Source organism: Vespa mandarinia, chromosome 12 (genome assembly GCF_050613455.1).
Source record: "Vespa mandarinia isolate Hongniang chromosome 12, ASM5061345v1, whole genome shotgun sequence".
NCBI lineage: Eukaryota > Metazoa > Arthropoda > Insecta > Hymenoptera > Vespidae > Vespa > Vespa mandarinia.
Genome location: NC_140821.1, coordinates 12,611 through 25,990, shown reverse-complemented (window position 1 = coordinate 25,990; position 13,380 = coordinate 12,611). Strand labels below are relative to the sequence as shown.

Here is a 13,380-nt window from a genome sequence, read left to right as displayed (position 1 = left end):
TCTTCAGCTTGCTCTATACTTTCATAAAGAAGAAAAAAAAATGAAAGGAATAAAGACACATTTATATAGTTTTATTAATAGGATTAAATCTCTCTCTGATTACATAACAATCACGATAACGAACACAATCGAAAGTTACGTGCGAGAATAAAAATTCGAAATAATTTTCACCATTTCGTTCTTTATATCTTCGAAATAAACGTGTTTGAAACACTATAAATAAAAGTCATAGACGTACGTGATAATCAGAGAAATTAAAATCGTATATACACGCGTGAAATTAACGTGTCCCTTGTAAATTTTACAAACATTAAAAAAAAGAAAAGAAAAAAGAAAAAAAATAAAAAAGATATCAATATCGCATAAAAAATTTGCTAAAACGATAAATTGCTAAATCGATTGATGGATAAAAATTTGTAAAGTTATTCGATCTTGAATCTTTTGTAGAAATGTTGCTTTGCTTCCGATTAACGATATGATTTTGTGTGTGCTTTTGTGCGTGTGCGTGTGCGTGTGTGTGTGCGTGCGTGTGCGTGTGCGTGTGCGTGGGTGTGGGTTTTTTTAATTTCTTAAAATAATAATAAATAATTAGAAAGGATAGCGTTCCGTCCTATTCGACGTTACGAAAGTCCTCTGGCGCTTCCTCGTTTTCCTCGTGAAAATTTCCAAGAGCACCCTCGGCCATACCGTCAATAGGTCCAGCAGCATTCATACCAATTGCTTCGTCTATGATCATGGCAATGTTCGTCTCGGTAGGACCTTCTCCAGCTTGATCCGGTTTTACACGACCATTTGTAGTTGCTTGACCTAAATATCGACGAGAGACTTTTAACAATAAATCGAATATTTAAAAAATATATAGGATAAGGGAAGAGAAAAAGGATTATAGGAAAATTAAAGGTAAAATAAAATAAGATAGATCAGACTTACCTTGACCAAGATCTCGTACTTTGCTGAGATAGGAGTATTCTCGTGCGTTTGATAGACCAGATATCACGCAGGCACTGAGTGCACTCCGATTGAGATTCATCGGCGACGCGTCGTACCACTCGTTGCTATCCGCATCGTAGCACTCGACGTAGGCGATAGTGGTTGTACCTAATGGTTATGGGCGATAGTGATTCTAGTTCTCGTTTCGATCATTGAAATAGATCATCGAGAAGCCAGTTAGAAACTTTTTGACTCACCATTGAAACCTCCAACTACAAAGATCATATCGTCGAGGATCACAGTGGCAAAATTACTTCGTGGACTGAACATTTCGGTGACTTCCTGCCAATCCTCGGAGTTGTTAGGACTGTAACGTTCTCCTAAAAGGAGATCAAGGAGATGGCTAAAGAAAAGTAGAAAGGACAAACTGATTGTCGCTCGGGTTTCGAGTATCGAAGAAACTTTCACCGGAACTTAGCCTAATGAAGCCGTTGAAGCCGCCCAGAGCGTAAAGACTATCTCGAAAGGCAACCAACGAGACACCAGATCTAGGACTGATCATCGATCGAATGTAACTCCACTGATTGCTTTCGAGATCGTAGACCTCGGCGGAGTCGAGGATTTCCTGACCATTGAAACCGCCAACGATATAAATCTTATTGCGGAGTGCGGCCGCACTAGCGTCCGAACGTTGTCGATTCATCGGCGGTATCATTTCCCATTGATTCTTCTGTGGCTCGTATCGTTCGGCCGAATTCATTCTGGTTCTTCCATTGTATCCTCCTAATGCGTATATCTTGCCACCTTTTGGAAAAATAGAGGGCACTTGATATTAACTTACTTTCAAAGTTTAACCATAACTTACCGTGCGTACAAACGCTAACATAACACCTAGCGTGGTACATGCAAGCTCGTTCACGCCATTCCTTCGTCACTGGATCGAAACATCGGACGGTGTTAAAGTGTTCATTCCCATCAAATCCTCCAATCATATAGATGAGATCGTTGAGAGCGCATATCCCGTGATAAGCTCGTGGCGTCAGATCCGTGCTTACTGATAGAAACCATCTGTCAGCTCTGTAGTTTACACAGTTGACATTTACACAAATATGATTCTTAAGGCATGGATCACGCAGATATTTTCTTCGCTATCTATCCTTTTTGTTTCCTTTTATTTTATTTTATTTTATTTTTCTTTTTCTTTTGTTTTGTTTTTTTTTGTTTTTTTTTTGTTTTTGTTTTTTTTTTCATTTCCATCATTCTTTTCTCCGCACGTTCTCTTTATTTTACTATGGCCAATCGTTTCGCGACGACATGACCAGTTTTACCTCGTGTCGTAAGTCTCGACGAAACTGGTCGGTGAACCGGCACTCCAACCGCCAATCGCAAAAAGTATTTCGTAGGGTACTCGTGGTCTCGACAACGGATTCTTCATGTCGATTTCTCCGTTCTGTTTGTTGTCTTGTTCGGTTAGATAAGCTTTTGCCGACTGCAATGTTCGTTGACAGGCCTGGAAGGAAAATAAATAAATTGGAGACATTTCAAATTCATTCCAGTTATGTTTATTCCCTTCGTATTTTACCTACTTCGTTTTCCCGAATGAGTTTCCAATTGAGGACGTTGTCTGCGAAATAATTGTAGCTCATTGATCCATAACGTATACATTCCAGCAACTTTGTCACGTGAATCTTCCTCTCATCCACTTTATACTCGACCCAGGTTTTAACGGCCTCGAATACTATCTCTTCGTTTTTCACGTTGAGTTCGTCGTCCTCTAATATTGACTCCAATTCCTCCGACTGCAATTCCTTGAACTCTGAACTCTCGTAAAGTATTTGTTTGAAGTGATGACGAATGTATCTTCGGCCTTTCTCTTCGAGATCCCGGCAGAAATAATGACGTGCAAATTTGAAGATTCCTACGATCGTACAAAACGAACTTAGGATCGATCAACGTTACTTTTCGTCAAAGTCATGTCGCGTATTGACCTCCCTAATACCTAGACAATTGTCCGGTTTGAGTTCTTGCAAGAGAAACTGACAACAGAGCTGGACAACACCAAGGACCTCGAATTGATCTGCCAAAGGTAAGAGTTGCTCTACGTTGTCCGCGTTAACGTTGCAGGTGCCAGTGTAAGCATAATCGAGGATCAGAGCGAAGATTTCGCTGGGTACCGAGTCGATGACTACCTCGGTAGTCTCGCTCTTTCCACCCTTGAGGCTATTGGTAAAGAGGGCTTTGAAGTAAGGACTAACCGCTGAAAGTATGGCTCGATGAACGGGAAAAAACTCGTCCTTGGCACATCTAATAGCACCGTCGCAAAGTTGTCGATTTGCTCTGAAAATAAATCGTTCGTTGATCGTGCGCTCTATCCTTCCTAAGTAGAAGAGGAAGAAGGAGAGATAGAGGAAAGGAAAAAAGAAAAGAGCCCCTTTATTTGTATAATCGATATTATTGGGTGTATTATTCGACAATCCTCGTTCGCACAATATCATCATTCGATTCATATCTATGTTAGCTTATAGAGAAATAATCCAAGTCCACGCCGCTAGGTCGGTCTAGATAATAGCCTGAAAAAATAACCTAAGTTCCGACCAGACAATTGGGAACTCGACCAAGGCGTAATTGGAGGGGAGACAAACACACTTCCTCACTCTGGCTGCCTGTTTTCTCTTGCACTGCTTAAGTGCAAGAACAGCGGCAGTACGAAAACGACGTCTCGTAATATTTGATTGGGCAACGATAGCTTCCTGAGCGTCATCCTGACGTAATTGTCCATCGGTTCGTGGCCTTGAACCGAGTCGTCGACCTGGTAACGATGAAAGTAACGGTCGGAGGATTAGCAATGGATTTCGTGCTGGTCTTCCTCTATTGGCTCCTCCTCGCCGACGAAAAACTCCTCTCAAATCTTCCTCCCTCGAATCCTCTTCGCTCTCGTTATTATCAAACCCTGTCCAAACGTAACCGCGGAGACTCGCGGCCATGACAGACGAAGGCCAAAAATTTCCACATTCGAGTTTGCCTGATACTACTCTTAGCTCGATCGATCGTGTTCGATCGCGTCTGAGAGAAAGTCGTTAATCGAATTCGACTCGTATCGTACTTCCGATTGGAATTCTTCCATTTTGAATGAATATCATTTGAAAATGAGACATTTTTATTTTTCTTTACTTCTCTCTTTTTTTTTCTTTTTTTTCTTTTTCTTTTTTTTTTTTTTTTTCTTTTTTCAAATTACTCCTTCTAAGTAGTAAATTGTGGGCCGAGAGAGGTTGACCGATACAGGGAAAATTATACTTCGGACGGTTCCTTTCATCCGAACATCCAAATATCATTGTTGAATGATTTCGAACGTTTCAACAATATTTTTTGAATTAGAAAATTCTTCTCGCGTATGTAGATGAAAAGTTTATCAGAAAAACGGACAAATTTGTAAATTGAAAATATCATTTTTAAGCAAATCAAAGAAAGTACAAATGAAAGATTTGGGTTCGAAGACGACGGTGGCAGGTTCTCATTTCAAGGGCGGGGTCGATGTCGCTTTCTCGCCCTTCGTGAAATGGTGAATCCCTAATCTTACGGCGGCTGAGGGGTATACAGGGAGGAGGAGCAGCATTGGATGGAAGGTTAAGGGCTGTCTAGGGGGCGCGAGTCGCTAACGCAGCGAGTCGACACGTACACACACGTGCGTCGCGTGTTGGCACGCAACCCCGCGCCAATCAATATCCAGCTATATAGGGTGTGTGCGCATTCACTTGCCGTGGGAATTTAGGCGAGTCTCGATCTTTCAGTAGGAACCCGATCACCAACCACACCTCGTTGAAGCCTGGAATCTCGATACTCTCGTGCGTGTTTGTTTCTTCGTTTCTTGCCCCTTTTCCTCTTATCCATTTCCGTACGTGCGTGCGTGCGCGCGCGTCTCTGCGTATGTGCTAGTGTGCGCGCGTACTCTAACCGTGAGACACGTTTCGCTTTCGTTTCAGTCTCTATCATCTCGGCTTCTCGTGACTTCGGGAGAACCAGCGGGATTATAAAGGTATGGAAAACGTCTAAATATAACGAAAGGGAGACTTTTTCGCGCTACTAGCTCGCATCTTGTTTACTCCTTCGATTTTACCTTATCTCCGTTTATTATTATTATTATTATTATTATTTTTATCTTCGTTCTTTTTTTCATCGTCGTCTTTATCAAGACGTTTTATTAAGATTTTTCCTTTTTCACGTTTACAGAAGGATCATATACGTTCGAGTGACGTTTAATTAAACGTTTAAATAGACCGGCGATTTTTATTTTCGTTCGAAAGAAAGTGACACAATTTGATTTTTCATCTCCGAAAGTATTTGTTAATTTTTCATTTTTCTTTTTTTTCTTTTCTTTCTTTACTTTCTACATCGTAACGCGAATCAGACGAACAATTTGCTCTCCTTTTTATGGTGAGACGAGACAAAATAAACGCGAGGGAAAAGATATGCGATCTTTCAATCGGCGAGTCTTATTCTAAAGGGCCATACACGTGTCAACCGGCAAAGTTACTTTGATACGCGCTATGTTTGACATGTGGTTCGTATGGTAAAGCGCTTAGAACTTTGTCTCGTGTATCTCAACCCCAGACTCACGCACACGCGCACGCACGTTACCTCTCTCGTACATATGTAGATACAAAACCTCGTAGGGGATTCGCGGTGGGAGACGCATTGGTAGGAAGGAACGGAGAAAGAAGAGGACACTTTGGGAGTAAGCGCGTGCGATAAACGACGCTTTCAAACTAAATTCAGTGACTCATGTACTTACTTACGACACATGCGAGGAGTAAGCGAGTGAATACAGTGAGACAGTGAGACAGTGAGAGAGAGAGAGAGAGAGAGAGAGAGAGAGAGAGAGAGAGAGAGAGAGAGAGAGAGACAGAGGCGGGTGGGAGAGAGAGAGAGAGAGAGAGTGAGTAGGAGGGAGGGAGTAGACGCGCTTTTGTTCCGTTCCACCCTGAATGATGGCGCGGTCTTTCACGATAAATCGAAACATTCGATAGCATCAGCAAAATCAACTCGTCGAGAATCAAATTCAAAGTTACGAATCGATATCTCGTTTTATGCACGACAATCCGGTGAGCATTGTCAAGGCCGAGCAAGGCCGAGCAATGCCGAATCGGTCGCAGCCAAGTTCATTGGCAAGTGACTTGGATTGATTCACAACATTATACGATATATAATAAAGTGTGCTTCTTTTTTCGCGTTTAGGGAGAGCCATTACGATTCAGAACTAGGAAATCAATCGAAGGATGGAAGTTAAAGGGCGAGTTGCCCTGGTAACCGGGGCTGCTTCCGGTATCGGCAAAACTTACGCCATCGAGTTATTAAATCAAGGAGCCAAGGTGAGCTAATAGCAATATTTCTTGTCTGTTTTCGCATCTTGTAATTGTAAATACTATATATTCATAATACTATATTTAAGAATGGACGGACAATTAATAGAAAGATAGAGGATGTTTAATTAGAGAAGACGTTTGGAAACACTGTAATCTCTCTCTTCGTTTCTGTAGTCATGTAAATCTTATATCATCAGGCCGTTCTATCGATTTGACACAGGTATCGATTTGTGATATCAACAGTACGGAAGGTGAGAAATTGGCCGACGAACTGACCGTGAAATATGGAAAAGATCGAGTGATATTCTCCCAGTGCGATGTCACGGATTATCCACAATTCGAAGGTAACGTCATTACGATCATGATCATAGAAATGTACCATGGGTGATTTTTCTCTTCTGATTGATCTCTTTTCACAGCGTCGTTTCAAACAACGATCGCTGCTTTTGGACATATCGACATCGTCATCAACAACGCCGGTATCATGAACGATCGATTCTGGGAGCTCGAAGTCGACATCAATCTTGTAAATGAATATTTTCCTTTAAATGACAATCGAGAGCGACCATTTATATAGCGAGAAACATTCTATACGGCGAATCTCGTTGTTTTTAATTCTTTAGAACGGCGTGATACGTGGCACTCTTTTGGCTCAACGATTTATGGGTACGGATAAAGGTGGACAGGGTGGTGTAGTCGTGAATACCGGAAGCAATATCAGTATCAACCCCTACGTCAGCGTGCCCATCTATTCGGCTACGAAGGCGGCAATCGTTAGTCTTACCAGAGCATTTGGGGTACGTCAGTATGGAAAGTTTATATAAGGGATATAGATGAGAAAAATCATTTTTATTATTTCAATTAATAGATATTATTAATGTGACGTTCATTGTTGCAAATAGGATCAGTATCACGTGGAGCTAACGGGCGTCAAAGTGATGGCACTTTGTCCAAGTGCCACGGACAGTAATTTGGTGGCAGATGTTGGAAAACAGTTACTTTCGCCACGATATCAGGATGCCTGGAGTCGAGACACTGCTTCTTCGGTTCCGCAAAAGTGAGCAAAAATTAATAAGTGTCGATAATTAATCATTATAGTAAAACGAATTTGTTAAATGATACGTATACTTAGATTTGCTGTTTTTATCATCGATATATTTCCAAATGCATACCGTATTCCTTGGATAATAGATATTCTTTGTCTTCTTTCCTCTTTTTCTTTTCTTTTTTCTTTCCAGAGCGGAGCACGTTGCCAAAGCGTTGATTCATATTTTGAGTACGGGCAAAAGCGGAAGCATTTGGATGGTCGAGAACGGTGAAGCACCTCGCGAAGTGAACTTTCCAAAGTATTAAATAATTCACTTAAGAGAAAATAATAAAAAGATAAGTTTTAACGCGTCCGTCTTGCACGACACGTGATTCTTCCTCGCTTTGACCACAAGATAACTATGCCGTACCATAATATTACGTATAATTGTATCGATTTTATAGTCGAACATTGCCGAAATCGTAAGTTCTCGATCGAACTCCGTGACGATCACGCTCAGGATCACAATTACGATATGGTCGATCGATGTTCGCTCGATCATCATGTCGAAAGACGATCTGTCGACATTTTGTACGTTTTTACTCATTCAACAGACCTGTAAGTAGCACCAATCCGATAAAATTAGCACGCTAGAATCGCGTCGATCGCTTGAACGTTAACGGATACGTCCGTTGATCATCCGCTTTTAAAAATGGAAAAAAGTGTGAATGAGTGAGCGAGTATATGTGTGTGTGTGTGTGTGTGTGTGTGTGTGCGCGTGAGATAGAGGAGAGAAAGAGAGCGATTGACACATGAAGTACATACTCGTATTATAAGTAAATAGGTACTATTCGTCCGTCGTGCGTCGACGAAGATAAAAACATAAAGTTATAAAAAGTAATAAGAAAGCATTAAATATACCACATTTTTCTACATATTTTTGCGCCAGAATAAAAGACAGCAAATTTGAATAAAGGACTGGGCCAATTAGCGAGGGCCTGACAAATAATATTCACAAATCGCTTCTTCGAAGATTCGAAGCATTCTTATCGTACGATAGAAAGCTCATTTTTTTACTTGCAAAATAAAACCTGATAACAAATAACTGATATCGTCGTTAATAATAGTAACAATTTGTGAATAATTATTTATACGTATCGATGATGCTTAAGAACGACAGACTAACGATCTTAAAGATCGAAGCTTAATCATTAATAATAATTAATCATCGAAAAACGATTTGGGTGGGCTGACTTTATAATTTTGATACTTATAATATGCATAATATCATAATTGCTTTATCGACTATTCGATTGCACATTTGTATACACGATTTATATAGTTTTAAGCCTCGACCAATTGAGGATTTAGGATTGATTATTTTCTATTGTCAATTTTAATTTATAATTTTATATGTTAAGTCAATTTCAATATATCATAATATAGGTGACGAGCGAGATTTCGGAGGATGAAACACGTTCAAAGCAAATACATGCATACATACATACATATGTGTATATTACGTATTCTGGATCGACGAGATATAAAAGAAAAAAAAAATCTTCGTAGGTAGTGGAAACTGTTGTTGGTTTGTTTGTTATGATTTGCTGAGAATGTATGTTGCAAGCTTTGCCAATAAAATCGCATAGCTTTTTAAGAAAATCGAAAAGAAGAATATGTCCTATTTGTCTTTTAATCTTCACTTTATTTTCTTTACGTCGACATCGTAACGATTAAAACGAACAAAGAGAAAAACAGAAAACTCGATCAAACGTAAAACCGGTCCATTCGACAATTATTTAAACGTTGTACAATGCACTCGTAATACGAAGAGACATTAATTAAATAATTTTACATTTCGTAAAGCGTTTCATAGCACGTAAGACGCGTTAGATAAAATAGCAAATGTTTTTCAATATCAGAAACGGTACATATTCGAACGACAGATACCAGCTCGATACGCTTTCGTATCGTCCTCGTTGAGTTCAGGTACGTTGCAGATTTTTTCTAACATAGGTCCTCTTCTTATATATCAATGATAGTTAAAGACGTGAGATCGCGATCACAAATTTAGGTATTGTCGCCTTTAAAAGTTTTCCAGTTGAGAAGAAAATCACGTAGATTTGATTATAGTAATGAAGTACGTAGTATACGTTTTATTATTATTCTTTGCAAATAATACGAAAGATACTAAGAATAGAACCAAGGATTTAATAAAAACAAAACGTGACTCCACGCTTGCCTTGAGTAAAATATGATACCCTGTTACGGCCCGGCCATCATTTCTCTTACAGAGACGCACAGTGAAACTTTCAGAATTGCGTTGAGGAAGAAGAAAAAACATAAACGAAAGAAGTGGACCAGCCGACGAGACGCCGTTGTAACCTTGTGGTAGGGATATTCCCTTGAATAGTTCTCATTCGTGCTTGGTATCGCTGTTTTCAACAGTTCATTTTAACCTAGAATTATTGGTGATAATTATAAGTAGCTTAGTTTTTTCATTTACGTTATGTTTCATGTTACTTAATAGTATTTACCCGAATAATTTATATTCTATTAATCGTATTTTCCATTTGTACCACAATCCATCTAGATTCTTCACGATTGTATCAAGAGGACATCTTTTGAATATCCTCATCCCACAGCTATTGTAATGGATCACGGTTGGAAAAAAGTCAATAACACTGATTGCATCGCTCGATGATTTAACGTGGAAAAGAAGATTATAAAGAAAAGAAAAGAATTTCGGAAGATGCGATGTAGCTGATAACGAAAGATGGACATCTCGGAGATCCCTGCATTCTGTTAAAATCATTGTGGAATAATGCAGTTAAATTTTTCTCTATCGAAAGAAGGAGACCCACTTGTCGTTCGAGATTATTGCCTTTAGTAGTAACTTACAACAATCGATTCATCAGATTCGGACATAGTTGCGACGTCGTTCAGAAACTGAAAAGTAGAAAGAATATTATTAGTATCATCGTTGTAATAAGAAAGCATTGAAATTATTTCAAATGTTTGGTGTAAAAATATGTATATGTAATGTTCAGAAAAACAGAATATTGTTTATTTAATAAAAGTAATATATAAACAGTTCATGGGCATCATCTAGCATGAACGTTGCCGCAATAGTCGTCGGAGTCGTCGTTGTTCGCAATTTCTCTCCACCATGGCATTCAACGCGTTAACACTTTAACTTATTTTAATTACTAATATCAAAATAATTAATATTGTGTAAATATTATTATCAATATCTCTATTCTTATTATTATTATGCGAATTATTATGGTTAGAGTTAACAAAAAAAAATTACTTATACTGTTTTCATAAATAGGAATAAACTTATGAATGCTACTATTATTATTGGATTGAATTTGGTTTGCGTACCGAAAGTTGCGGCTGCATGTCTTCAAGAAACGTATTGGTGGTTTCTTAGTTACCTCTTACCTACTTTTTTCCTCCTTTTCCCCTTTTTTTTTTTTTTTTTTTTTAATATCGCTTGGTCGCGTCTTCGGCTGTTCCCCCGTACTCCACCCCATCGTATTGTTCCAGCCGGTAGTTACCTCTTCGAGCGTACCTTTCGCAACTGAGTTGCATTTCACTTGTGTTATATGTGTTATATGCGTTAGATGCGCAATTACGTGCTACTTCTATAATCTACAGTAGTGGTGGTTTCGTCAAAGTTGCGACAATACTGTGACAATGTTCGACAAAGTTGCATATGAAGTGGCGCAAAAGATTCGCTAAGTCAGGGCTAAATTTGCATCAGAGTTGTGTTTGGTTGCGACCGTATTTGCGACTGCTTACGTCCGTAGTTGCGACTGGTTACGTTTATAGTTGAGACTGGTTACATTCGCAGTTGCGACTGCTCACGTTCGTATTTGCGACTGCTTACGTTCGTAGATGCGACTTGTTACATTCGCAGGTTGCGACTGTTTACGTTCGTAGTGGCGACTTATTACTTTCGCAGTTGAGACTGGTTACTTTTGTAGTTGAGACTGCTTACGTTCGTAGTTGCGATTGGTTACATACGCAGTTGCGACTGCATACGTTCGTAGATGCGGATTGTTGCATTCGCAGTAGCGACTGCTTAGGTTCGCAGTTGATACTGCTTATGCTCGTAGTTGCGACTGGCTACATTCGCAGTTGCGACTGCTTACGTTCGTAGTTACGACTTATTACGCTTGCAGTTGAGATTGGTTATATTCGCAGTTGCGACTGCTTACGTTCGTAGTTGATACTGGTTATGTTCGTAGTTGCGACTGAGTAAAATTCGCAGTTGCGACTGCATACGTTCGTAGTTGCGACTGGTTATATTCGCAGTTGCGACTGCATACGTTCGTAGATGTGACTGGTTACAATCGCAGTTGCGACTGCATACGTTCGTAGATACGACTTGTTACATTCGCAGTTGCGACTGCTTACGATCGTAGTTGAGACTGGTTATGTTCGTAGTTGCGACTGGTTACATTCGTAGTTGCGACTGCATACGTTCGTAGTTGTGACTGGTTACATTCGCAGTTGCGACTGCATACGTTAGTAGATACTACTTGTTACATTCGCAAGTTGCGACTGCTTACGTTCGTAGTTGATACTGGTTACATTCGCAGTTGCGACTGCATACGTTCGTAGATACGACTTGTTACATTCGCAGTTGCGACTGCATACGTTCGTAGTTGTGACTGGTTTCATACGCAGTTGCGACTGCATACGTTCGTAGATGCGGATTGTTGCATTCGCAGTAGCGACTGCTTAGGTTTGCAGCTGATACTGCTTATGCTCGTAGTTGCGACTGGCTACATTCGCAGTTGCGACTGCTTACGTTCGTAGTTACGACTTATTACGCTTGCAGTTGAGATTGGTTATATTCGCAGTTGCGACTGCTTACGTTCGTAGTTGATACTGGTTATGTTCGTAGTTGCGACTGAGTAAAATTCGCAGTTGCGACTGCATACGTTTGTAGTTGCGACTGGTTATATTCGCAGTTGCGACTGCATACGTTCGTAGATACGACTTGTTACATTCGCAGTTGCGACTGCTTACGATCGTAGTTGAGACTGGTTATGTTCGTAGTTGCGACTGGTTACATTCGTAGTTGCGACTGCATACGTTCGTAGTTGTGACTGGATACATTCGCAGTTGCGACTGCATACGTTCGTAGATACTACTTGTTACATTCGCAAGTTGCGACTGCTTACGTTCGTAGTTGATACTGGTTACATTCGCAGTTGCGACTGCATACGTTCGTAGATACGACTTGTTACATTCGCAGTTGCGACTGCATACGTTCGTAGTTGTGACTGGTTACATTCGCAGTTGCGACTGCATACGTTCGTAGATGCGACTGGTTACATTCGCAAGTTGCGACTGCTTACTCTCGTAGTGACGACTTATTACGTTCGCAGTTGAGACTGGTTACTTTTGTAGTTGTGACTGCATACGTTCGTAGTTGCGATTGGTTACATACGCAGTTGCGACTGCATACGTTCGCAGTTGATACTGCCTATGCTCGTAGTTGCGACTGGCTACATTCGCAGTTGCGACTGCTTAAGGTTCGTAGTTACGACTTATTACGCTCGCAGTTGAGACTGGTTATATTCGCAGTTGCGACTGCTTACGTTCGTAGTTGATACTGGTTATGTTCGTAGTTGCGACTGAGTAAAATTCGCAGTTGCGACTGCATACGTTCGTAGTTGTGACTGGTTACATTCGCAGTTGCGACTGCTTACGTTCGTAGATACCACTTGTTACATTCGCAAGTTGCGACTGCTTACGTTCGTAGTTGATACTGGTTATGTCCGTAGTTGCGAATGTGTAACATTCGCAGTTGCGACTGCATACGTTCGTAGTTGTGACTGGTTACATTCGCAGTTGCGACTGTATGCGTTCGTAGATGCGACTTGTTACATTCGCAAGTTGCGACTGCTTACGATCGTGGTTGATACTGCTTATATTCGCAGTTGCGATTGCTTCCGTTCGTAGTTGATACTGGTTATGTTCATAGTTGCGACTGCATACGTTCGTAGTTGCGACTGGTTACATTCGCAGTTGCGACTGTATACG

General features: G+C 40.4%; 2 protein-coding genes across 5 annotated transcripts; one reads left to right on the top strand and one right to left on the bottom strand.

Annotated features, from left to right (window-relative positions):
* Positions 1-65: 65 nt before the first annotated feature.
* Positions 66-4,024, bottom strand: LOC118448830 (uncharacterized). Its single transcript, XM_035882615.2, has 9 exons — positions 3,514-4,024; positions 2,930-3,267; positions 2,517-2,848; positions 2,259-2,440; positions 1,796-2,007; positions 1,399-1,734; positions 1,188-1,310; positions 931-1,098; positions 66-807 (listed from the first exon to the last, which is right to left on the bottom strand). Exons 1-9 carry the CDS (start codon positions 3,912-3,914, stop codon positions 611-613), a joined length of 2,289 nt encoding a protein of 762 aa, XP_035738508.2. The 5' UTR covers positions 3,915-4,024; the 3' UTR covers positions 66-610.
* A 655-nt stretch (positions 4,025-4,679) lies between these two features.
* On the top strand, positions 4,680-8,948 carry LOC118448833 (15-hydroxyprostaglandin dehydrogenase [NAD(+)]-like). Of its 4 annotated transcripts, XM_035882617.2 has the most exons (8): positions 4,680-4,772; positions 4,911-4,963; positions 6,163-6,296; positions 6,511-6,634; positions 6,710-6,816; positions 6,914-7,087; positions 7,193-7,347; positions 7,529-8,948. In XM_035882617.2, the coding sequence occupies exons 3-8, from the start codon at positions 6,204-6,206 to the stop codon at positions 7,641-7,643; spliced, it is 768 nt and encodes a 255-aa protein (XP_035738510.1). In that variant the 5' UTR covers positions 4,680-4,772; positions 4,911-4,963; positions 6,163-6,203; the 3' UTR covers positions 7,644-8,948. The 4 variants fall into 4 exon arrangements, with proteins under 4 accessions (XP_035738510.1, XP_035738513.1, XP_035738514.1 ...); XM_035882620.2 differs by having other exon boundaries at positions 4,756-4,963; XM_035882621.2 differs by lacking the exons at positions 4,680-4,772; positions 4,911-4,963 and adding an exon at positions 5,906-6,029.
* Positions 8,949-13,380: the final 4,432 nt, after the last annotated feature.

Coding starts and splice junctions, on each gene's coding strand:
- LOC118448830 (XM_035882615.2), bottom strand. CDS start 3,914: ATGGCCGCGAGTCTCCGCGGTTACGTTTGGACAGGGTTTGATAATAAC. Junction 2,441..2,516: donor AACTCATTCGGGAAAACGAA/GTAGGTAAAATA, acceptor TTTTCCTTCCAG/GCCTGTCAACGAACATTGCA. Junction 808..930: donor AGTACGAGATCTTGGTCAAG/GTAAGTCTGATC, acceptor GTCGATATTTAG/GTCAAGCAACTACAAATGGT.
- LOC118448833 (XM_035882617.2), top strand. CDS start 6,204: ATGGAAGTTAAAGGGCGAGTTGCCCTGGTAACCGGGGCTGCTTCCGGT. Junction 6,297..6,510: donor TATTAAATCAAGGAGCCAAG/GTGAGCTAATAG, acceptor GATTTGACACAG/GTATCGATTTGTGATATCAA. Junction 7,088..7,192: donor GTCTTACCAGAGCATTTGGG/GTACGTCAGTAT, acceptor TGTTGCAAATAG/GATCAGTATCACGTGGAGCT.